Raw genomic sequence first — 25,485 nt, forward strand, 5'->3', positions numbered from 1 at the left:
TTGGTTGGTTCATATGAAAGGGTGATGTTACTTTCAATAGAAATTTTGGATGCGGACACAGTGTGACCTTGTTTTTGGAGAATATTTTGTAGGGAGGATCAGCCATGACAGCCCCATCTCACTTGTCTGACAGAAGTAATAGTGACCAGAAAGGCCACTTTCATAGATGAATGTAGGAGGGAACAGGTGGCTAGGGGTTCAAATGGTGGTCTGGCAAGGCATTTCAATAGCAGATTGAGGTCCTAGGCTGCAGTAGGTTGGCAAACCTCTGGGTAAATGTTGTGGAGACCCACCAGGAAGTGTTTACTAATGGAGTGCATGAAGATTGAGGTCCTGTCAATCTCATGATGGAATACTGTGATGGCTGCGAGATGGACTTTGATCAAGCTCTTTGCTAAACCTGAGCATTTAAGTTCCAGTGGGTATTCCAACACTAATGGTATCGGTGTTGTGGAGACCGTCAATTTTTTTTCTTGACACCAGGAGGAAATCTCTTCCATTCTGGAAGGCAAGTATTACGTGTGGTCACTTTCCTGCTGTTTAGTAATACGTGTTGAACTTGTTTCGAGCAGGCTAGTTCTCCATGATGGAACCATGCAGGAGCCACACTTGAAGGTGGGGTTTGGGTGAAGAGCGTGACAAATTGGATGGTGAGAGAGATCAGGTAAGGGCACCACGCTTGCCTGGGCCACGTCATGAGGATGACTTTCGCCTTGTCTAGTCATATCTTGTGTATTACGTGTGATATCAGGGGAATTGGTGGGAACGCGTACATGAGTTGTGCATCCCGTGTAATGAGGAAGGCGTTCCCCAGCGATCCTGGTCCCATTCGTGCTCTCGAGCAGAACATTGTGCATTTATGGTTCATTGGGGGAAACGAAAAGTCAATGAGGGGAGTGCCCCACTGGCAGAATATGGATAGCAGGACTCCTTCGTTCATTTCCCACTCGTGGTCTCGAGAGAAGTATCTGTTTAGCGTGTTTGCTGTTGCGTTCTGACAGCCAGGAAAATACGAGGCCGAAATGGTTACATTGTGGTGTATGCACCCGTTCCACAGTTTCATGGCTTTAGTGCAGACAACCCGCCAACCTTAAGCATATTCTCACCAGCAACCACACACCGCACCATAGTAACTCTAACTCAGGAACCAATCCATGCAACAAACCTTGATGCCAACTCTGTCACATATCTACACCACACACATCACCATGGACCTAACCAGATCAGCCACACCATCACCGGTTCATTCACCTGCACGTCCACCAATTGTATATACGCATCGTGTGCCAGCAATGCCCTTCTGCTATGTACAATCAGCCAATGGACGTCCCTACGTAAAGGATAAATGGACACAACAGATATTAGAATGGCAATATACAAAAACTGTAGGAGAACACTTCAACCTTCCTGGCCACACAATAGCAGATTTTAAGGCAGCCATCCACAGCAAAAAAAACTTCAAGACTGACTTCAAGAGAAACTGCTGAGCTTCAGTTCATCTGCAAATTTGACACCATCAGCTCAGGATTAAACAAAGACTGTGACTGGCTAGCCAACTACAAAAGTAGTTTCTCCTCCCTTGGTGTTCACACCTCAACTGCTAGAAGAGGGCCTCATCCTCCCTGATTGAACTAATCTTTTTCCTCCTCTATCTTGGTGGGCCCTGTGGTTATTGCCGGATTTGCTCGCCTCACAGATTCACCCTGTGGGTCAGGAAACAGCCCAGAGATCTTCCCCTCTGGTAGAAGCCACAGTCCAGGTCAATTCCTCCTGTGTTTGATCAGGAGTTGGGAGGTTAGGGGAGAACCCGGGCCCGCCCTCTACTCCGGGTTCCAGCCCAGGGCCCTGTGGACTGCAGCTGTCTATAGTGCCTCCTGGTACAGTTGCGCGACAGCTACAATTCCCTGAGCTACTTCCCCATGGCCTCCTCCCAACACCTTCTTTGTCCTCACCACCGGACTTTCTTTCTGATTTCTGATAACGCTTGTACTTCTCAGTCCTTCAGCAGTATGCCTACTTGCTCTCAGCTTTTTGCATGCCTCTTGATCCTGGTCCCTCACACGCACTTCCTCTCCTCTGGCTCCCTGGCTTCCTTTGGCCTGACTGGAGTGAGCCCTTTTATAGCATCAGAGGGGCCTTAACTAGAGTCAGGTGCTTATAACTTGCCCAATTACAAGGGTTGATCCAGGATGAGATTCTCTGGGCTGAAACTAATAGGTCTTTCATCTCCTCCGCTATTGCCACAAAGAGTTGCATGGATCTGTGGAATGGTTTAGTCCTCTTGATGTAGAAGGCGAAGGCACACTGAACATCCAATGAAGTGAAGTGAAGATGCAGCTCTTCTGAATTCTTGTGAGGCTTTGGGAAGAAGACTTACATGAAAATGGTCTTGTTGCTATCAAATTGCAAAACCACCTTTGGCAGGAAGGCCAGATGGGGATGCAGTTGGACCTTGTCCTTAAAGAACACCATATATGGGGGTTCTGACGTAAAGGCCCCGATTTCAGAGAGACCCTTCTGGCTGAAGTAATCGCTACCAGAAAGATGATCTTCCAGGAGAGAAACAGAAAAAGGCAAGATGCTAGTGGCTCAAAGGTAAGGCCTGAGTTTCGATAGGATCAGGTTTAAGTCCTATTGGGGAACTGGATTGTGAACTTGAGGGTAAAGTGTCTCCAATCCCTTAACAAAGCAAAGTGTCATCTCGTAAGAGAAAAGTGACCTACCGCCCACTGGCAGGTGGAAGGCCGAAACTGCTGCTAGATGCACCTTGACAGATGCGAGGGCCAGACCTTGTTGTTTCAGATGGAGTAAATAGTCCAGAATAGACTGAATGGAAGATCGAGTCAGAGAAAAGCCTGGTTAGGATGACCATATTGAGAAACACTTCCACTTAGCAAGATAGGTAGCCCTAGTGGACACTTTCCCACTACCCAGCAAGACCTGTCCAACTTCTGCTGAACAGGCTTGCACCTCTGGGTTCAGCCATGTAACTTCCACGCAGTCAGATGAAGGGACCCAAGCTTTGGATGGAGTAAATGGCCATGCTCTTGCAAAATCAGGTCTGGGCAGAGTGGGAGTGTTAGCAGTAGTGGTACAAGAGTGCTACTGATAAGTCTAGCAGTGTGCCGATCCAGTGTTGGCACGGCCACGCTGGGGCTATATGAATAACTCTCACCTTGTCCCGCTTGATTTTCAGAAGGACCTTGTGAACCAGAGGAACTGGATGAAATGTATAGAATAGGAGCTCTGTCCATGGAAGCAGGAAGGTGTCAGAAAGGGAGCCAGGGCTGTGCCCACACAGTGAGCAAAATGGAAGGCATTTCCTGTTCTGGCTGGTCATAAACAGTCTACATGGGGAGATTCCCTCCTTTAGAAGATGAACCTGGTGACCTCAGGGTAAATGTACCATCTGTGGTGAGAGGAGAAAGATTTGCTGAGGTGATCTGCCAGAGTGTTCCGGGCTCCTGGAAGATGTGAGCCGAGGAGGTGGACAAAGTGCTTCACGCAGAAGTCCCATAGACAGATGGCCTCCTGACGCAGGGCAGAGGAGCGCGCTCCTCCCTGCTTGTTGATGTAGAATGTGGCTGTGGTGTTGTCAGTCAGCAATTTGTATTACCTTGCCTGTGATCTGGGGAAGGAACAGTTGGCAACCCAAGTGGACCATTCTGAGCTCCTTCATGTTTATGTGCAGGGAGTGCTCTTTCTGGGATCACAAGGCCTGAATCCTGAGGCAACTGAGGTGGGCTCTCCAACCTAGGTCTGAAGTGTCTGACACTAGTGACACTGATGGCTTGGGGATGACAAAGGGAATGCCCACTGTTACCGACCAGGGCGGGGGGGGGGGGGGGGGAGGGGTCCTTCCACCAGTCAAGGGAGGCAAGGACTGGAGCCAGAACTTTAAGCACCAATTCCAAGTGGCGTCTGTTCGGAAAGTACACTGAAGCTAACTATGTCTGCAGGGGCCTGAGGTGCTGCCTTGTGCGCTGGACCACGTAAGTGCATGCAGGCATGTGTCCCAGTAATTTGAGGCAAACACAGGCTGCTGTGATTGGGTAAACCATGAAGTCCAACATAGCCTGGAATAACGCCTCTGGAAGGAAGGCTCTGGCCTGGGTTGAGTCGAGTACTGTCCTGATAAACTCTATTCTCTGAACTGGAATGAGAGGCGACTTTTGTTCATTTACCAACTGGACCAGTGCTCGGAAGGTGGACCAGGCTGAAGCTGTTCTATACTTGAGCCTCTGAATGACTCTTGATCAGCTAGTTATTGAGGTACAGGTAGACTTGAACGCCTCACCTTCTGAGGAAGGCGGCTACCAGCTAGTGTTTTGTAAAACACTATGGGGCTGCACACAGGTCAAAAGGGAGATCCACGAATGGATAATGAATCTGGCTTACAATAAACCTGAGAAATCTTCAGTGGCAGCAGGTTTAAAACAAACAAAAGGAAGTATTTCTTCACACAATGCACAGTCAACCTGTGGAACTCTTTGCCACAGGATGTTGTGAAGGCCAAGACTATAACAGGGTTCAAAAAAGAACTAGGTAAGTTCATGGAGGATAGGTCCATCAATGACTGTTAGCCAGGATGGGCAGGGATGGTGTCCCTAGCCTTTGTTTGCCAGAAGCCGGGAATGGGTGACATAGGATGGATCACTTGATGATTCCCTGTTCTGTTCATTCCCTCTGGAGCACCTGGCATTGGCCACTGTCAGAAAACAGGATACTGGGCTGGATGGACCTTTGGTCTGACCCAGTATGGCTGTTCTTATGTTCTTAAGACAGAAATGTGAAAGTAAGTGCCCTTCAGGTCGACAGCAGCATATCAGGAGACCATGATGGAGAAATGATGGTCCCGGGAAATGATGGAGACCATGCAGAACTTCAGTTTCTTGAGATAACTGTCAAGCCAATGCCGGTCCAGGATGGGGCAGGATCCCTTGGCTTTTGGGATTAGGAAATATCAGAAGTAAAAAAAGCCTTCCCTCTCAAACTTTGAGGTACCTGTTCCACAGCCTCCACCTGAAGGAGGATATGCACTTTAGTGAGATGAGGCGCTGAAACATAAACTCTTGTATCAGAGGCCCAGTCTGAAGCCTGAAACAAAGTACTTCCAGGCACTGCTAAGCAAAAGCTGGGCTGTGAGCTAGAGGCAGGTTCCACTCACAGAAGTTGGCAAGAAGAGGGCTGCTAGAAGCAGGTGCATCCACATATAAGTGCTAATAAGAGGAACTGGTGCCAAGATGGCACCTGGACATCCTGATACAAGGACACTCCACAGAGATAACAAGGAACAGGCAGGTGCATCTTAAAGACAGGGTCAAAAGGACAGTATGATGGATAGATCTGTTTGTTTGAAACAACATGATCAAAGGGAGAGACAACACCCTAATGAGTCAAGGGGCTGTACCTCAATACGTCAGTAGAGATGAGTAATCTGTCCCGTAACGGTATAAAAATAGGTCCTGGAGTGCACATCTTTGTCTGGCCTAGGGGGCAGTAGAAAGTCCCACCACTGACTGAACTGGTCCATTGCTAGGGGGCACATATTCGTAGTATGTCTTGTAGAGTCTATGGGAAACTATTACTGTGCTTCGTCTGACAATAAACCTGGCTCGGGTTCCTTCATACCTTACTAGAGTCTGTGGTCTTTGGGGGTTCTCTCGGGGTTTGCTGCGTCAGCTCTCTGTGCAGAGCCGGGGCAGCACACAGAGGGAACACGCATGCAGCCGACTGTTATCATCGAACAAGAGCAGAGCACCACACTAGTAGCTACTAACAACATGCACCTCCTGGGCTAGCAGTTGCTCGTGAGAAGGGTCCCTGAAGAGGGACAGAGATGGGGAGTGGGGGGGAGGGAGGAAGGAAAACTGAAGGGTAAAACTGTCCACTACTATATTTAGCATCCAGAAATCCAATGTGATATAGGACCATGCTGAGTTGGTCCAAAAATAAAGGAGATGCAGAATCCAAAATGGGAACCGCTACAGTGCACTCAGGCGCACCTTCAAAAAGCCTGCAGGGGCCATTGGAGTACCGATGTAACCCCGTCAGCAAAGTTGAACTGGATGGGAGCAGTTGATGATGCTCGTAACCTCTGTCCTCTTTCTCTTAAACAGGTCCCTGCGTTGGTGGTGGAGCTGAGAAGCAGGCCAGCCGTTGAGGCCTGAACTGCTTCATTGAAGTGGACGGTGCACAGAGGCCCAGGAACCTGAGGGTAGCTCTTACATCCTTCAGGCTGTGGAGTCTTGTGTCCACTTGCTCCAAAAACAACAAGGAGCCTTTGAAAGGGAGGTCCTGGATTGACCTGGAGGACTGTAGCCAAGAGCATCGCCTCATGGACACTGCTGAGGCCATTGTCCTGGCCACCGCATCAGCTGCGTACAGTGCTGCCTGGAGAGAGGCTCTGGCAACATATTTTCCACTCCTTTAAGAAGGCAGAGAATTCCTGCCTTGAGTCCTGAGGCATTCAGTATTTAAATTTGGACACGGAGTCCCACAAGTTGTAATTGTATCTCCCCAGCTGGGCTTGTTAGTTTGAGATATGTAGCTGAAGACCAGTTGTTGAATAAACTTTCCTCCCAGATTATCTTTTTTTGCATCTTTCTGTGCGGCGATAGCACATGGTTGGCCTTGTCTATCCCTCTCATCGGCTGCTGATACAACTAGGGACCCAGGAAGGAGGTCAGAGTATAGGCACCCTGTTGGCTGGCACATAATATTTCTTCTCTGCCCTCTTCAAAGTGGGGAGCAGAGAAGATGGGGTCTGCCAGAGGGCTCTGACTGGACCCATTACCGCTTTGTTAATAGGTAGGACCACCTTAGATGGTGCTGTTGCAGCCAGAATATCAGTGAGGCTGTGGGACAATTTCTTGAGCTCCTCAATCTCTAGCCCCAGGTTAGCTGCTATCCACTTCAGATGCTCCTGATGGGCTCTAAAATCATCTTGCAGCAGTGAGTGGCTTGTTTCCAAGATAGCCTCATCTGGGGAAAAGGAAGAAAAGGCCTGCACTGGAGGGAGGCCTTTTTCCTCTTCTTCAGCCTCTATTACCTACATGGGGCCCACATCCTGTGTATCAGTACTGAGCTTGGTATCGGAGTCGGGGTCTGGTCTTTGTCCTTCTTTGTATGAGGCTTACACTCCTGACAAATTTGACAGAGCTCTTTCATGTGACTTCCTTCGAGACACTTCAGACAACTGGAGTGTAGGTCGCCCATGGACATAGGCTTGCCAGAGGAGGCACAAGGTTTGAAGCCCAGGGACCGGAGCATGCGTGGTCCCAGTGGTGAAGGGAGCCCCTCAACAATAAGGGAAGGGGTTCTAACCATCTACAGTAGTGCTATTTACAACATTTACACTATAGCTATAATAAGACTAATCAACTAAGATACAGAGAAGAAAACCACTGAAAACACCTTGCCGAAGTAAGAGGAATTGTTCCAGCAACCATCACAGGCAATCAGAAGGAACTGAAAGGGTGCAGGGTCAGCAGTGCCTCTTATACTGATGCATAAGCGAACAGCACCTAGGGTGCTAGAACTGACCTGACGGATACCACTGAAGGAAAACTCTCCAGCAACTGTGCACATGGCATGTGCACACCTAACATGAAATGGATGTGAGCAAGGACTCAACCCTCCCCTGAACAATTCAATGAAACAAACAAATTTCTGAAGGGTCGTGGTGAAGTCTCCATCACTTACAATTTTTAAATCACAATTTGATGTTTTTTAAAAAAGATCTGCTCTAGGAATTACCTGCTCTGTGCTATGCAGAAGTTAGACTAGATGATCACAATGGTCCTTTCTGGCCTTGGAATCTATGAAAAGTTTCAGTGTCACATCATCTGTAATTTTCACTGAAAAAAGTGTTGGCTGAAAAATTTCACCCAGTTCTAGCTGTAACCATATCATGGGTTCTCTCAATCTAGGGCTGTCAGGGTATTGAAACCACACTGCCCTTCTCATATGGCTAGATAGAAGGAAGGATCCTGGAATGGGAATGGGGGCCTCAGTATGAAAAATGTTGAGAACTCATGCTCTACAGCTCTGAAATTCCTTCTTTCCTCTCCATTCTGCCACAAAACCTTTATCCATTCCTGGGTCAAAGCTCAGCTCACTTATTCCAACTTCTTCCTCTGTGGACTCTTCATCTTATCTGCGCCCCCTTCAATCTTTACAGAATGCTGCTGCTAATGATCATGTGTTTGCTTCTCAGACGATGTCACTCCACTGTGCATCAGTTCAAGCTTTTTGTTATTTGTTTATAACATACCTAGAAAGATGGGGTTCAGGCCTCTACATGCTGCCATCATAAAAAATATTAAACAACAGTATTCATCTTCACCATCAAGGTTCTGTGGAACTTTGCCCATGTTTCTATCGCTACCTTCATTTCCACCTACTCCTCCAACTGCCTATGGACCTGCTAAACCACCTTCCTTTATGCCTTCTTTGTATCCTTCTCCCACTCATTTTTATAATTTCTTAACCTGCTACTCCATATATATGGGCCTACCTCCCTCTTCTTATGCGTTGAATTATCCTCTTCATTTTTTCAGATCCTTTCTTAAAACACAGAATTCTTTCATTGGCAATCCACAAAATGTATGAAATCTGCACCACATGTTCTGCAGCTCTAAATTGTGTGTTCTGTGTTCCAATTCAGAACAAAGACTGTGTAGTAGGGACAGCATCTTCCTCTGTGTTGACAAATAATTCATTAACACCTTCTCCCCTCTACATAAAGCATTGTGCATCTGTGCAAGGTTAGAGCCCTATCCAGCCTCATGTGTCATTTCACCAAACCCAGCATATAACAGTGCTAACATGACAGCTATTGAGACATCCAGAAACCACAAGGGGACTGGGCTAAATTGCTCTAGTAAGGCACCTCTGCTAAAAGGTTATGGAGATAAGACCGCATTGTAAAAAAAGCTGGCATTCAACACTCCCTGCCCCTAGCATGTCCACTCCACTATTGCAGAATCAACTGATCTCACTACTATTAGGAATATAGGATTCACTATATTGGATAAAACTATACGCCCATCACCTCTGGTATCCATCAATACCCAATGCTTCCTTGAAAGCAACACTCCATGTATTTTTCCAAATAGTGTTGTACGCGGATGAAAAAATGCCATCCCAGTTTCCAGCAAGCATCATGTTCTGAAACTTGACTTTTGATTGCCCTTATCTCAGTGAATTGACAACTGCTGTGTATGAAGCCAACAATCCCTGGTTTCTGTATGTTGTTACCTGGAACATACAGAATATGTGGCATACCTGCCTGTCCACCTCGGGGAGCAGCAGCAGCAGCCGTTGCTGATAGTCTGTGGGTAAGACAGAGAACGTGTGCTTGTTGATCAGCGCCCGCAGATTTGTGTTCACTAAGATGGAGTCAGGTGTTTCCACATCAATTTCAGCACATTTTGTCCTCTTCAGCTGCCCTGTAAAGAACCACAGAGGTCTGTGTAACACATCACCTGACGCAAGAATAAGGGCTCCCCTACCTCTAAGCTGCTCTTCATGTAGCTCATGGTTACACGAAGTTATTAATAATGCTGTTTTGATGGCTCATTTTCAAACCCTGGAAGCTCCCTGGCTAAGTCAGGAGCAGAGCTGATAACATCCACCCTTCTGCCATAAGGATTAGCATTACGTGGAATCATGGGCGTTAGAGTGTGATGGGATGATTAAAAACAGAATGTGGGGATTCTTGGGGCTATGAAGGTCTCTCATCTCCCAAGAAAAATATTAACCCCTAATATTCTGCTTTGTCTGGGTTTGCCTAACTTTGCAAGGTTCCAGGCTGCCCATGGTAACGAAATAGCAGAACCTCCCCTGTGCTGGGTTAGGAGTGTCTCTCAGGAGGATTATTTTTAGCAAGTGTACTTTAATCTTCTATTTTAATCCTGTGGCCAGGGGCAGCTTCTTCCCTTGGATTTCTTGCTGGTTTGTTTGTATTTTGTACTCAGCAAAAGCAGAAGTGATTTAGAAAAAAAACCAGTCTCACGTACACAGTTTTCAGCAGCCAGTTCTTCTTGTGTTGAGACCACAATGCTAAACAAAGCAGTAAGAATGAAAAAATATTCTCTCTTCTTCCCTTTTCCCACACGGTAAAGGTCCTAACGGCTAGTCCTGCAGTTCTAGCACCAATCCCCATGCTACAGAAAGTCTCACATGAGCACTGTAATTTCAGAAACAGCCTGACCGGAGAGAGCATCTGTACAGTGTGTGCTCTTTCCCTTGGACTTGTCTGTTAAACAGTGTTGGCAACATGCCATTAAGTTCTGTGAACTTCAATTAAAAATGTAACATTAATAAAAAGTCTAATGAAGACAGTCATATCATGTTCTGCCAGAGCGTGGGGATGATGATTTTAAGGTAATTGCTCCCCACAGCACAACTCCCATGGAAGCTTGTTTCATTTGGGAAAGGTGACACACACACACAGAGGCCATTTAGAAAACTCCAGTGTAGACTGTGCAATCTGTTTGATTTGCGCTATTTTCCTGACCTGCAGATGGAGTTGGGTCTGGAATCCAGAGCAGCTCTCTCCAGCTAGCTGTGCTGCACACCTCTCACTGGCAAAGTGCTGGCAAGGAGCATGGCCACAAACAATAAGTGAACATGGCTCTGCCTTATTCTTTTTGCCTCAGATTTTAAATTAAGTGAATTAATGCTGGGATGGTGCGGTAGCTCTGTGTATGCTGGGTACTTATGCCTAGAACAGGTACAGCAACAGCAGTCTTCCCTCACATGGGCCCACCAACATATATCAGCCCTGACCTGGAGTACTTCAATCTCCATGGCATCCATGTCCGTCGTGGGCATCCACGCTGAGGCAAAGAAAGGGGGCAAATAGGGCCAACTGTGATGGTGATTTGCGTGATTGCACACCTGTGCACTGGGAGTAATGTGTGGGGGGAAATGTTCGAGTGACTGACAAAGCAGCACTGATGGGTAGAGCCCTGGTGAATACAAAATTTGTATCCACATATATGGTCCGTGGATATAAAGCAGATATCTACAGATTTGCAGGGCTCTACTGATGGGCTCTTGACATTACAGACAAAGCGTGGGTTGCCACAATGCAAGATCTTAAGGGGACATGGAGAAATCACAGAGGACCCCGAATGGGATATGGATGGAACCTTTCACCTCAAGGCCACTAATTCAGATCAAATCCAACAAAAACTGTTACCAATGAATGGACTTTTTGGCCCATGTAAAGTGAGAGGTGATGGGGCTGAGCACATGGTTTCCCCCTACTCCCCTGGCCTACAGAGACAATAGTGAGATTTCATTTAAACTCTAAGCATCTGTAAAACAAACCACAAGCAATAAAGGGGAATTGAGAAACACGTTAACTTAAAAAACCTGGCAGGAAACCAAGTAACATTCTGGGGCTTAAAGGATGGGGTTTATTTTTGTTTCTTTTTTAAGGTAACGGAAACACCTTAAGTGCTAGAAGGAAAAGGCTGCTAAATTCAAGTCCTCTTCTGCCTCTGTTGCACAGAGGATTGTTAACACAAGGGCCAGCAAAGCTTCCCGATGAGAAGAGCTGGGCATGGACGTTTGTGTGTATAGAGTTTCTGAGTTGGGTGGTGGTTTTATTTTCCCTAATTCATGCTGAAGAGCAGGAGTGGCTTCCAGGACTGGCTAGAAACTGCTCCAACCCTGGAACTAGCTGCAACTTTTACTTAATTTTATGCTCTGCTTTTTACTCTGCCATCAGAGCAACAAAACCCACTTTGTGCAGAAAAATAAATATCTTACTTGCATGGAGTCTGTCAGATCTTTGGAATGGTTTCTTCCCCAAACCTGGCAGGGAGTTATCAGCCTTAACAGAAGGAGAGGAGCTGGAGGTGGAGTTCTGAGGGCTGCTTGATTGTCCATCTGACTGCCTTCCTTCCCAAGCTGTACAGGAAACAAACATTTTAACATTGGGGCTCTACAAACCACGAAGTGTTACACGAAGTGCATGGATTTAAGATGGATACCCTAATTCACAGCAGTGCCAGGAGAAGAAGTTCTACAGGATGGACACTGAGCCCTGCTCTATACTACACATTGAAGTCGGTATAACTATGTCACTCAGGGATGTGGAAAATCCACACCCCTGAGCAACATAAATATACCAACCTAAGTCCTGGTGTAGACAGTGCTATGTCGACGGGACAGATACCTACGCTGAAGCTCTGCCATCTGCACAGGTAGCGTCTTCACTAAGCACTACAGTTGCCCTGCTGCAGTGCTGTGTAAGAATAGAGAAGCCCTTACATTCTTCTCCTCTCCTTGCACTGATTTTCCAGCCTTCTATAAGCAGCAGAGCCTTCTTACCTTATCAGGAGCTATCAAATCATCACAGAAGATAGAGATGGAAAACAGTCTCCCGGATTATCTACATCTATCCCCCATCAATGCAGACAGTTTATTCTTCATGCATTTTCCAGTCCAGTGATGGGACTACGAGAACTTCCTTTCCGAGGCTGCTCTACTATCTGATGGAGCTCACTGCTAGGCAACATTTCACGATACTCAGCCTATATTTTCCCTTTTTTCATTTCAACCCATTACTCCACATGGTGCTCCCTTAGGCCACCTCCAATCATTCTTTTCCCTCCTTAGTGGTTACACCCTTCATGTACTTCAGTTTATCATCATGGCCTTCCCCTTAAAGTCATTCCTTAGCCAAGTTAGTCAGATTTCACACTTTCAAAATCTCATCATAAATCAATCCCTCCCACTCCCCGATCATTTGTGCTGCTCTCCATTTTTCAACATTCCTCTTTCTACAGCAGTAACATTTCTTTCTGGTCACAGAAAAAGATTCCCGCTCCCGAAGTGCATTTTCTTTTCCCCTTCTCTTCCTCAATAAGCTGAATTAAGAACATTAGCAAGTGTTTTCCCACTGCCTTAGATGAATATGCAGTAACAGGCTTGCACTCCTGTCATAAACAGATAGTTAAGGGTTAATGTCTCTTTTACGTGTAAAGGGTTAAGAAGCTCAGTAAACCTGTCTGACACCTGACCAGAGGACCAATAGGGGGACAAGATACTTTCAAATCTTGGCGAAGGGAAGTCTTTGTTTGTGCTTTTTGTTTTGTTGTTGTTCGCTCTCGGGACTGAGAGGGAATGGGACATCAATCCAGGCTCTCCAAATCTTTCTGAATCACTCTCTCATGTTTCAAACTTGTAAGTAATTAGCCAGGTAAGGCGTGTTAGTCTTATGTTTGTTTTCTCAACTTGCAAACGTTTCTTTTTGCTAGAAGGATTTTACCTCTGTTTGCTGTAACTTTGAACCTAAGGCTAGGGGGAGGACACTCTGGTCTATAGGAATCTGATTACCCTGTAAAGCATTTTCCATCCTGATTTTACAGAGATAACTTTTACCTTTTCTTTCTTTAATTAAAAGCTTTCTTTTTAAGAACCTGATTGATTTTCCCTTGTTTTAAGAGCCAAGGGGTTTGGATCTGTGTTCACCAGGGAATTGGTGAAGTCCCTCAAGGCAACCCAGGGGGAAACAGAGAGTTCCCCTGTCCATGCAGGTCCCCCACATCTGTACCCTAAAGTTCAGAGTGGGGAAAGAAACCATGACAACACTACATAGCCAAAGGTGCTCCTGTCCCTCGGCAACAGAAGAGGAACTCAGGAGTACACACGGTTAAGTCACAAAGCGACTGAACATTGTTATTAATCACTTAGGTCACAGTAACACCCAAATGCTCCCACCAGGGTCATACCCCATTGTACTGGAGGTTTTATAAAACATCCAAGGCTCTGACCCAGAAATACTGAGAGTCTATTAAGACCAAAGGGAGAGGGAGAGAGCTACTTCTAAGTCTCAAGTGAATTAGTTTGATGGCCTCAGTCACAACTTTACTGCATGGTTTTTGCCTCTTTTTCTCACTCACACCCTGCACAGGGCTGGTGAGTCAGAGGTCAGAAGCTGGATTCAGGGGACCTCCCGATCATAATGTAGCAGCCAAAATGAAGGGAATTCAGAGAAAAATAGCAAAAATGATACAGGGAGCTGCAGGGAAATGGCCCAGTATATCTGATTCGCTAAGAAATAACCAAAGGGGACATGGTAATTGTCTGCAATTATGAGGAGGGTGTAAACCGAAAGCACAGAGTGGAATTCTGCAGGCTATGCAACGCTTTGAAGATTGAAAGTGTTACGTAATATGGGTGTGGACCACTTCGCATATTAGACCAAAATTATGCTACAACACCACAGAATTATGTGGCAAGGCCAGGCCCTCCCATCTCCCAGCCTGCTGCCAGAAGCTGGTGTAAGATGCACTCCATCCCTGAGGACATGAAAAGGGCCAGGGTGGGGCCTTAAGACTAGGGTAGAGGGGAGCTCTGAGAAGAAAGCTGAAGCCGAAGAGCCAGAGAGCCATTCAGATTTAAACTGAAATGAAAACTTTGTGAAAAGTTTGAAATGGCACTGGGTTTCCACCAGCTTGTGTAGAAGGTTTTATGCACCCACCACACTCTTTTCTACACTTAAACATAAAATACACAAGATTTTCCATGCAAACTAGTTGTAGCTCCCTTCTCAGGTCTTCCCTCATCTATCTAGGAGTGGCCAGAGGCACCCCCTTCCCCTGGCATTTCCTCCTGCAAGCCTCCCCTATAGCTCCTGTGTATGCATGGAGCAGTACATGCAAGAAGTGCTTCAGAAGCAATGAAGAAGTGGTTGACTTCCCTTCCCTTATTCCTCTGAACAGGGTCTTAATGTCAAAGCTGGCTTGGGACTCCTTGAATGCCAAGCTTGTCAATAACTTCATTATTGAACAACACACAAACTGCATCTGGCAGATATGCTTGTTCCTTGCAGCTGGATATATGCAGCCTAGCCTCAACCTTGCATTAATCTGAACAGATGTTACACAGGACATTCCAGCAGCAATTAAACAGCTAGCCAAGACAGCCTCAGCTGGTTTTGGGTTTGATTCTCTTGGGGTCAATTGAAAAAAGGGAACAAACAAACATGCACAGTTAAGCAGAAACAAGTAAAAAAGAGCCAGACATCAAAATTCTCCTTAATACTACATGGCCAAGCCAACTCCCATGTTCAGGATGGAACTCCCATGGAGTCAGATCACTGGCAGATCTGAGAGCAAAAAGTTATTTAGAGTCCATAAGTGCTGATCTTCCTTCTGTAGTTAATGGTTCACCCTATTACACTGGCTAGCAGGCTGCACCAGATAAGTCACTTTTAAGGACTGGATTTAGCTTTTGATTTGGGAGCAAAAGCATCTGACATTTTATTGACCTAATTTTTCTCTCCCTCCTTTTTGTGTATGTGAAGCTACTAGACAGACACTGTAATGACAGCTCCAGGTTTGGTGCTAAAACAATGGAGTTGCTGCAGTGTAACATGTCCTGGTATTTGTATGTGTGTATGAGGAGATGCACTGAACTCACAGGAATAGTCATAACCATGTGTCTAACCTGGTACCTGCCTACCAGTGTTCTTGGATGTGACGTATTGATAACTTGTGACGGGCCGCAAGATAAGGTTATAGTTAAGCTAGTCTCACAAAAGTAACTTTGTCAAAATTAAAATATATTTTTTATTTTTGCTCTTAGCTAAAACAAACAGGAAAGGAGATTAATCCCTAACGGGGAATGTTAAGCCCTTGTGCCTTTATGAAGGGCCATTTTCCATTGGTGGTAGGATTCTTTATTCACTCAAGGCTGATAAAAAATGTTACACGCTCTGTACGACATTAATAAATAATTATATAAATAATGAATAATAATGCTTAGCACTTCGACTTCAAAGCACTGTACAAACATTAATAAATAATATCGTCATTAATTAATGTTATGCTTGGAAATCAAGCATTTGGAACCCGTTCAAAGGTGTGCAATATTGGGCTTCCTCCCGCCCATCAACAGCTTTATATCATGTGTGCTCCTCCCTTGCATACTGCAGAACCGCAGCCACTGGGAGCTGTGGGCGGCTGTGCCTGCGGACGATTGTTGCAAACAAACTGTCTCGCGGCCTGCCAGCGGATTACCATCACAGGCTGTGTGTGGCCCATGGACTGCAGGTTGCCCACCACTGTTATAAATGGCATAGCTACACCGGAATAGTGGCATAGCTACACCGGAATAGCAAAGGCAGCAGAGTCCTCTAATGGAGACACAGCATAAATCAACTGAAAGCGTTCTGCTGGCATGGGTACATCAACTCCTTGAATGGTGAGATCTACGCCAACAGGCACACTTTCTGTTGGCTTCGTTACATTTACACCAAGATTTCTGCCGGCGTAGCTATGTTGGCTCAGGGGTGTGATTTGCTCACACTTGCAGCTGACATAGCTGTGCCACAAAAACTTTGTCATGTAGCTCAGGGAGATCGGAGGAACAGTAACAGCCCTGTTCCTGGAGGAGGGGGGTAATAACTGCAGGCACTATGTTACACCTGCAAACATTACCTGCAGTGATTGTATGTCTTTTCCCAGATAATTGCTAAAGATATCACACAGCTTTGGGCTATGAACAGATCTCCATGGATCTGTTCCCCCACTAGAAATACGTTTTAATTAGCATGATGTTAAGCACAAGTTTGTCTCTCTCTGCACTAAGGGCACAATCCATGTCAGGAATATCTTGTGGGGGGTGGTGCATTTTGGAACCAAAATGGTTTTTTTAAAAAAAAACAAACAGGTAGGATGGGTGGAGACAGCTTTGGTATGAGAAGGACACAGCTTCTGTGGGTCACACAATCCTCAGAAGCCCCATTCCAGCAACCCCTTCAATAGCATCAAAGGAAGGTGTAACCAGATAATGTGACCCAACAGTTGGTGGAGTGGTAAATAAAGACAGTGATCTGGATCACTTGGTAAGCTGAACTTGTTTGAACAATGTGTATTTTCATACAGCCAAATGCAAGGACACACATCTCAGAACAAAATATATAGGCCCTAGTTACAGGATGGAAAGCCAGTACACTGGAAAGCGGTGACTCTGAAAGGACTTAGTGGTCACCGTGGATAACCAAATGCACATGAACTCCAGCGTGACGCTGTGGCTAAGACAGCTAATGTGATTCTTGTTGCATAAGCGGAAATATTGAGAAGCAGTAAGGATGTGGTATTACCTCCTTATTAGTGAGATATCACTGAATACTGTGTCCAGTTCTAGTGTCCACACTTCAGAAAGTGTAGTGAAATTGTGAAGGGTTCAGCAAACAGCTAAATGATTGATTCAAGTTTTGGAAAACGTGCTTTATAGTGAGAGACTTAAGAAGCTACATCTGTTTAGCAGATCTACCAGAAGATTACAAGGTGACTTGATCATATTCTGTACATGCCTACATGTGGAGAAGTTTTCTAATAGCAGAGGGCTCTTTCGTTTACAAGACAACAGCGTAGTAAGATTCAATGGATGAAAGCTGAATCTAGACAAATTCAATTTAGAAATAAGGTGCACATTTTTAATAGTGAGGGTGATTAACCATTGGAACATTTTACCAAGGGTTGTAGTATATTCTTCATTACTTGAAGTCTTTAAAGCAAAACTGGATTGTTTTCTACTCTAGCTCAACCAGAATGTACGGGCCTGATACAGGAATTATTAGGTGATGGCTGTACTGTGCAAGGCATCAGTCAAATGATCATAATGGTTCCTTCTGGCCTTAAAATCTAGTATTTTTTCCTAACACGATGCATTTTCCTAGTATAGACAAAGTCAAGAGGACAGAAGCTGGAACAGTTTAGAAATACAAAGAATGCTCTGGAAAACAGGGGCTTCCTCTCCCTCCCTCTTCCCTAAGAAAGGCAAGTTAGGGAGACATGATAGTAAAAGAGAGCCTGGGAATCTCGCTGCCTCGTACCAGGTTTAGCAGGTGTGGAGTCACTGGCTGCCTTCACAGTCTTCAGTAGAAGATGCTGGTTAGAAGATACAGGCATGCCTGCTCTGCATTGCTGCTGCTTCTGTTGCTGCTGCTTCAGGGCCTAGTGAGAGCGGGGAGAAGGACATGACTGATAACAAATTCAAACCAAGCTTGTAATAACCACCCTACAGAAAGTTTCCTTTACAAGAAGTCGTACTTTGGCCCTGATAGCACTTTTCAGCCAAGAATTTTAAAGAGCTTCAGAAATACATCCCCTGCTTCCAGTGCACTGTCCATTTTAAGGAGACACATTTTCTACCCTTTGTCTGCATATAAACTCTTCAAATAACACAACAGGAAAAGATTTAAGTGGAACAGTTTCTCAGGATCTTAAATGACCATTTCTTGGAACAGCGAGTTCTAGAGAACATGAGAAATAACAGTAACAATAACTACACAGAACTATAATAGAGCCACTGAATAATAGTGACTGCTAGGGCTTGAATTCTCCCCGAGTATTTCCCGGGGCTCAGGGCTCCAGCCCTGCGGGGCATCCGGGGGCTCAGGGCTTCAGCCCTGCGGGGAATGCTGGGGCTCCTGCAGGTTTCAAAATATTTACTACAGCTCCTCTCTGGTCAGCTCTCACTGAATTTAAGCTCTCGTGACTACAGTACAATTAATCTCAGCTTCCTCGGAAGGAATCTTACAAAAAACTTGTACAGTGGAATTTTTTAAAATGAGGAAGGTAGTCAAAGATTCTAAAATTGAAAGTGAAGCAAATTAAAATCCTTTGGGTCAGCATGGAGGCTATTAAACCAACTATAATCAAGTCCTAGAAGGCATGCATCCCCTAACCAGACGAGGAAGTAGGAGGGCAAGACATGAAAGTTGGGTTAAATGCTAAAGTTCACAAAGTCATTCAAGCCAAAAAGCTAGCCTAAAAAATGGAAATCTAGCCCTAATGAAACCAACCGAGAGTAGCATGTAGGATGGAAATTAGGCATGGGATAGAAAGTAAGTCTGTCTCAAAAAGCATATATCAGATATAAAAGCGATTCAGAGACAGACAACAAAAAAATTAGAGGCCTGGAGAGACTTCTGTATGAGGAACAATTGAAAAGATTGGGAATGTTTAGTTCAGAGGAGACACAAATAAGTGGGGATATGACAGAGGTATACAAAATAATGACTAGATTAGAGGAGGAGATTGGGACTGTTTTGTTCAGGAAACAGCAATGCAACAAATTTAAAACTAGTAAATAAAGTATTTTCTACTATGCATAAATAATCTGTGGAATTCACTGCCACAATATATAATTGAGGCCAAAAATGAATGAGATTTTTTTTAAAAAAAGACATTTATATTGATAATGCAGACATCCATTGTTACATTGGACAGACTATAAACCTTCCTGCTTCAGGGCACAAGCAAACTCCTGATTGACAGGGGTCTGTAAAAAACTTCCTCTGTGAGCAAATTACACCATAATTGCCAACAGCAGGTTTTTCTGCATCTTCTACTGAAGATCTGGTACTAGCTACTGTCAACAAGATCCTGGATTCGAGGGAGCACCAGTTTGTTCTTGTACATTGCTGGGGTGTATGTATCCGATGGTCCTATGTTATTCATAGACTGTTACAAATGAAAGGGTTCTAAAAAATCCAGTTCACTTCTTGGCTTGATGCCATTTATTTGGTGCATTTTTCTCAGCCAGGACAATGTAACCAGCAAACTCAATTTTGGTTTTATTCTCGGTGCTGAAATGTTTGCGCTGCAAACACATGCTGGGGGGAAGGCTGCAGGGAAAGGAGGAATGTTTGTTTATTCACTTAAAAAGAGGTTTTTAAAATTGCATGTCAACACTGAGACTGGTGTTTGCTCTTGTAAAAGCCTGGTTTTTCTACCATCTACATGTTGGGCCCAGTCAAAATTGACAGTGTTCCTTTAAAGCTACTTTCAAAAACTATACCACTCCGTGTAAAAAACTACCACCACTGGAGTGAAAATGAGTTTTCCCCTCATACTGCGGCTGATCCAGGCAGCAGCAAACAGGTATTTCAGCGCAACAGTGGAAACACTCTGTAAATACCTCTAAAAATATCCAGGTGCATTTCCTCAAGGAATTAAAAAAACATGGAGCTGACTGGGGCGTCTAGCATGCTGACTGTATTCCAAACAGTGAGTGGAAAACAGCTTGCCCCAGTTTTAAACTGTTTCCTGGAAGGATTATTTTCTTTTTATTTCCGTTTGTTTTGCCCTCCGTCTCTCTTTCCCTCTCCTGGCTAATGCACTTATTCCTGTTGCCTTAAGTTCCTGTCTCTTATCACTTGTGTTCTTAAATGCTAGCAGTCTGGATGCCTGGCAGCATGCGCACCAGAAAGCAGATCTGAGAACACCACTGCTGCATGCTATCACTTTCCTTTAGGGGGTGAGGAAGTGCTGTTGGGCTTCTCCCTCCAACTCCCCACATTTAATCTCTCATCTTCTCAAAGTTGTTCTCTAGGGCCCCAGAGGGAGAGAGTCCCATATTCCTAGCACATAGTCAGCATGTGAGTGCATGTGGTTTTTGTTTATTATCTAAAACATTTTATTGTTCTCTTTATTTATACAGTTAAGAACAGACAATACGAGATAAGATTGTGCAAAGAAAAAGGCACATCAAGCAGTAGTTAGCACAGAGTGTGAATACTGATGTCAGCATCAGGGCTTGTGTAAGTTGCACCTGAGGATAATGGCCCCAGAGGCTAGTCTGGTAGATTGGCATCAGCTAGGAATTGCACCTTCCTCACCATACCTACCCTTCGCTGGCCACACAACCCATCTGAAGGAGGAGTGGGAGAAGGTGGTGATATTCATTACATTGGCCTTTCACCACCTGAGGATTCCATGTCAGTGTAATCCTTAGGTAGCCAGTTAAGCTGCCTTTATGGTGAACTGGTGGAAAGTGGCTGCATCAGGGCCAAGATCTAGCCCAAAGTGTCCTTGCTTTTCCTTCTGGGACCTGAGGGCAGTCTCTGGGACCAGTGATCATGGGGTGCTGGGGACAAGCCCTAAGACATACATTTGCACTTGCATAGCTCCATTCTTCAAACACGGAGACCCAGGAGGGCAGCATTAAGTGATTATACATCTGATTTGGGTTCCTGTGTGGTATAGCACAGCAATCCATTCTCGCACCTCTCTTGTTCAGTGTATACACCAGGCTGAGAGAGCACAGAGTGAGAGGTTCAAGCTGAAGGGCCAGCAATACACAATTAGTGTTCTGCTTTTATCAGACCTGCATGGTACAATTTCTGAGCCTTCCAAGAGTCATGCTGAGATCTGGACTATGATAAGAGTACGGTAGGACCTGGCCTCTTTGTTCCTTCCAAATGTCCACATAACCACTCCGGTCAAAAGGACTTCATTTTCCCCATCTATGTTTGACAAGGAAGTTGTGATTTTTCCAGTAAGGTGCAGAACCTCATCCTGGTTAGTCATGCCTGGATATTGGATCACTGTAATTCTCTACCTGGGCCTATACCTGAAGGTCAATTGGAAACTTCAGGTGGTGCAACATGCAGTCATCTGCTTATTTAGCAGTACCATGTGTTGGTAGCATACTACACTGGTATTCCAAAACTGCGGGATGCCAGTTTATTTGAGGGTGTAGGTCACAGAGTTAGCTTTGATCTGTATTGGTCTTTATGGCTTTGGTTCTGCACATCTCAGATCAACTCTTTCTGTTTCATGCGGCATCCCAACACTCGCAGTCACCTGAGACACTCAAGCCTACAGTTTCTGGAATTATACATCAATAGGCTGGGGCAGAGTGTCCTCAACTCTTGAATTTGCTTTTCCTCTCCTCCAGTACAGCGTCCTAATTTGTTCAGCACCATGTTGAAGAGTGGTGTCCACTCAGTTATATGCAATACATTTTCCAGACCATGCTAGGAGAACCGAAATCAAGTCACAATATTGTTTTACAAATAAGGAAGAGCCACTAATGACACTAAGCCAAGAAGTGAAGTGATGGCTATGCTTTCTTGCATCATTGCACTCATAGCACTGGTCATATCTTTCCAAGCAGGAGCTAGGTGTGAAAACCTGAGCCCTTTGCTCCCCTAGTACTTTTAGTCTAGACTATGCCTTTGGCCAACCTGCCAATTTGTTCTTGATTTAGACCTAAGTGGAGCCCAGGATCTGGTCCTACAGGTGAATATAGCTGAATCACTGGGTAAAAGCGACCATAATATAATTCAATTTAACAGCCTTGTGGAAGGAAAAACAACAATACTACACTACAATAGCATTTAACTTCAAAAATGAGGAAGTTAGTTAAACAGAAATTAAAGAGGTACAATCACAAAAGTGAAATGACTGCAAGTTGCATGGATAAAGACACAATACCGATGGCACAAATTAAATGTGCGCCCCACATTAAAAAACAGAAGACGACAACCAAAAAAGCTCCACCATGACTAAACAACAAAGTAAAAGAAGTGGGTAGTTGTCCAATAACTGTTAAACTTTTTGGTGAAAACTGAAACAAAAAAGTTGTTTACCATTTCTGCCATTGCCACATTTCTGTTATTGTTTCCCCCCTGCCTCCCTCATTGAGGCCTAGACGGTCCTTGGTCTTCCTCTTGCTTCTAATGTATTTGTACAATGTTTTCTTGGTGCCCCTTGTGTCTCTAGCTAGTTTAAGCTCATTTTGTGCCTTGGACTTTCTAATTTTATTCCTACATGCTTGTGCTGTTTGTTTATATTCATCCTTTGTAATTTGACTCAGTTCCCACTTTTTGTAGGACTCTTTTTTGAGTTTCAGATAATTGAAGATCTCCTTGTTACGTCTGGGTGGGTCTCTTGCCACACTTGCCATCTTTCTTACACAGTTGGATAGTTTGCTCTTGTGCCCTTAATAACATCTGGAATGGGTTACCTAGGAAGGTGGTGGAATCTTCATCCTTAGAGGTTTTTAAGGCCCGGCTTGACAAAGCCCTGGCTGGGATGATTTAGTTGGGAATTGGTCCTGCTTTGAGCAGGGGGTTGGACTAGATACCTCCTGAGGTCCCTTCCAACCCTGAAATTCTATGATCTTGTTGAAAAACTGTCAACTCTCTCGAACTGTTTTTCCCCTTAGACTTGCTTCCTATGGGATCTTACCTACCAACGCACTAAGTATGCTAAAGTCTGCCTTCTTGAAATCCATTATCTTTACTGGGCTGGTTTCCCTCCTACCACTTCTTACGATCATGAACTCCACCATTTCATGATCTATTTCACCTCAAGCTGCCTTCTGCTTTCAAATTCTCAACCAGTTCCTCCCTATTTGTCAAAATCAAATCTAGAACAGCCTCTCCCCTAGTAGCTTTCTCCACCTTCTGAAATAAAAAATTGTCTCTAATATATTTCAAGAACTTATTGGATAATCTGTGCCCTGCTGTGTTATTTTCCCAACAGATGTCTGGGTAGCTGAAGTCCCCCATTACCACCATGTCCTGTGCTTTGGATGATTTTGTTAGTTGATTAAAAAATGCCTAATCCACCACTTCTTCCGGTTAGGTGGTGTGTATACAGCCCTACCATGACATCACTTTCAGTTTTTTTGTGAGTGTTTTTTTTTACCCCTTTAAGCCTTACCCTGAGACTTTCAACAAGTCTGTCTCCTATTTCCATCTCAACCTCAGTCCAACTGTATATATCTTTTACATATAAGGCAACACCTCCTCCCATTTTTCCCTGCCAGTCCTTCCTGAGCAGGCTGCACCTTTCTTTATCAATATTCCAGTCATGTGTATTATCCCACAAAGTCTCTGCGATGCAAAATATGTCATTTCTGCTCAGCAGTCTTTCTTCCCAGAACTCCATCCCATGGTCAAGGAAGCTGAAGCTCTCGTGGCGACAACATCTTCGCAGCCAGGCATTCACCTCCAGGATGTGTCTGTCTCTGCCTGGGCCCCTAGCCTTGACTGGAAGGATTGAAGAGACCACCACCTGCGCTCCCAACTCCTTCCCCCTTACTCCCAGAGCCCTGTAGTCATGTCTGATCTGCTCAGGGTCAGACCTCGCAGTATCATTAGTGCCCACATGGATGAGCAGCACGGGGTAGTAGTCAGAGGGCCGGATGGTCCTCAACAATCCCTCTGTAACATCTTGGATATCATAGAATACCAAGGTTGGAAGGGACTTCAGGAGGTCATCTAGTCCAACCCCCTGCTCAATGCAGGACCAATCCCCACACAGTTTTTTGCCCCAGATCCCTAAATGTCCCCCTCAAGGATTGAACTCACAACCCTGGGTTTAGTAGGCTAATGCTCAGACCACTGAGCTGTCCCTCCTCCCCATATGGGCTCCTGGCAGGCAGCACACCCCCTGGGATGCCATGTCAGGCTGGCAGATGGTTGCTTCCGTTCCTCCTTAGAAGGGAATCACCAACCACCAGTACCCTACGTTTCCTCCTGGGAGTGGTGACTGCAGCCCAGCCAGGGTAAAAGCTTTGCAGGCAGCTGTGGAGTGGGAAGTCTGGCGGGCAGGGACACGGGCTAGGGGCTGCTTGGGCCACCCCGCACCGCAGGCAGGTGGAGGTTCTGCACGGATCCCCACAGCTCTTACCGTGGCCGGGCTGCAGCTCCAAGACGCCGTCTCATGGCCAGAGCCAGCTCAGGGTAAGAGCTGTGTGGAGTCGGCATGGATCCTCCACCTCCCTCTGCCCTGGGTGAGGAGCCCAAGAGGCGGGGACATATGGGGGAAGAGGGCCAGGTCTGCCATGGTGAAAAGTGGACAAGTTGGAGAGAAAGCAGGTACCTATGGGGAGGGAGCGACTGGGGTGGGGGTGTGGAAGCAGAGACCTGGACAGTGGGGGAAGCAGCAAGGAGCTAAAAGGACGGGGCAGTTGTGGTGGGAAATTGGTGGTAGACAAATTCAGACTAGAAATAAGGCATAGATTTTTAACAGTGAAAGTAATTAACCATTAGAACAATTTACCAAGGTCGTGGTGGAGTCTCCAGCCCTGGACTTATTGTGGGGCAGCTCTATGACCTGTGCTATACAGGAGGTCAGACTAGAAGATCACAATGGTCTCTTCTGGCCTGGAAATCTATGATTTTGGGGGTGCTGGGGAGGCAGAGATTGCTTATAACGAAGCCTGGGTTTATCAACTCATCTTCAGCAGATATTGACTCTGGCAGGAAGGAAGGAAGGAGGGAGAGTGTGTGTGTAAAAAAGCAGCTCTGAGTGCAGGGAAAGGGGGGTGTCTGTCACCCCCATAATCCCGATCTCTGGCCTCCCATACTTCTCCCCACTCTCTACACATTCCCCCTCCCCACCACCCTGCTGCAGACAGAAAAATCTCTCTGGCACCCGCTGCTGCCGCTTACACATATCACAGGCAGCACCTCAACACAGCTCTCTCTTATGGGATGTACAGCTGGGCCTAAGAAGCAACAAGTGCACAACATGTATTCCACTTAGAGGGGCAATGATCGTAGCCCCTCCCCAGCTATCTTGACCCTCCCTCAGTTCCTTTGTACCAAACGCCCAGAAACGAGACTCCTATGCAGGCGGGATGGAGGGTGGGTCATGGAATACACGTCAGCATCACATCTCGAAGAACCACAGTTCCAGTAAGTAACTGTTGAGT

At 45.5% G+C, this 25,485-nt stretch overlaps 1 protein-coding gene across 9 annotated transcripts in view; it reads right to left on the reverse strand.

The window, feature by feature from the left end:
• The window catches only part of ASXL2 (ASXL transcriptional regulator 2), a 228,302-nt gene that overhangs the window by 13,341 nt on the left and 189,476 nt on the right, over positions 1-25,485 (reverse strand). For all 9 annotated transcript variants that reach the window (XM_075063555.1, XM_032762361.2, XM_075063556.1 and 6 more), the window contains 3 exons: positions 17,864-17,984; positions 11,785-11,925; positions 9,289-9,452 (listed from right to left, as the gene is read on the reverse strand). In XM_075063555.1, the coding sequence (XP_074919656.1) occupies positions 9,289-9,452; positions 11,785-11,925; positions 17,864-17,984 (426 nt within the window). The remainder of the gene's footprint in view (positions 1-9,288; positions 9,453-11,784; positions 11,926-17,863; positions 17,985-25,485) is intronic.

This window comes from Chelonoidis abingdonii, chromosome 3 (assembly GCF_003597395.2).
Source record: "Chelonoidis abingdonii isolate Lonesome George chromosome 3, CheloAbing_2.0, whole genome shotgun sequence".
Taxonomy (NCBI): Eukaryota; Metazoa; Chordata; order Testudines; family Testudinidae; genus Chelonoidis; species Chelonoidis abingdonii.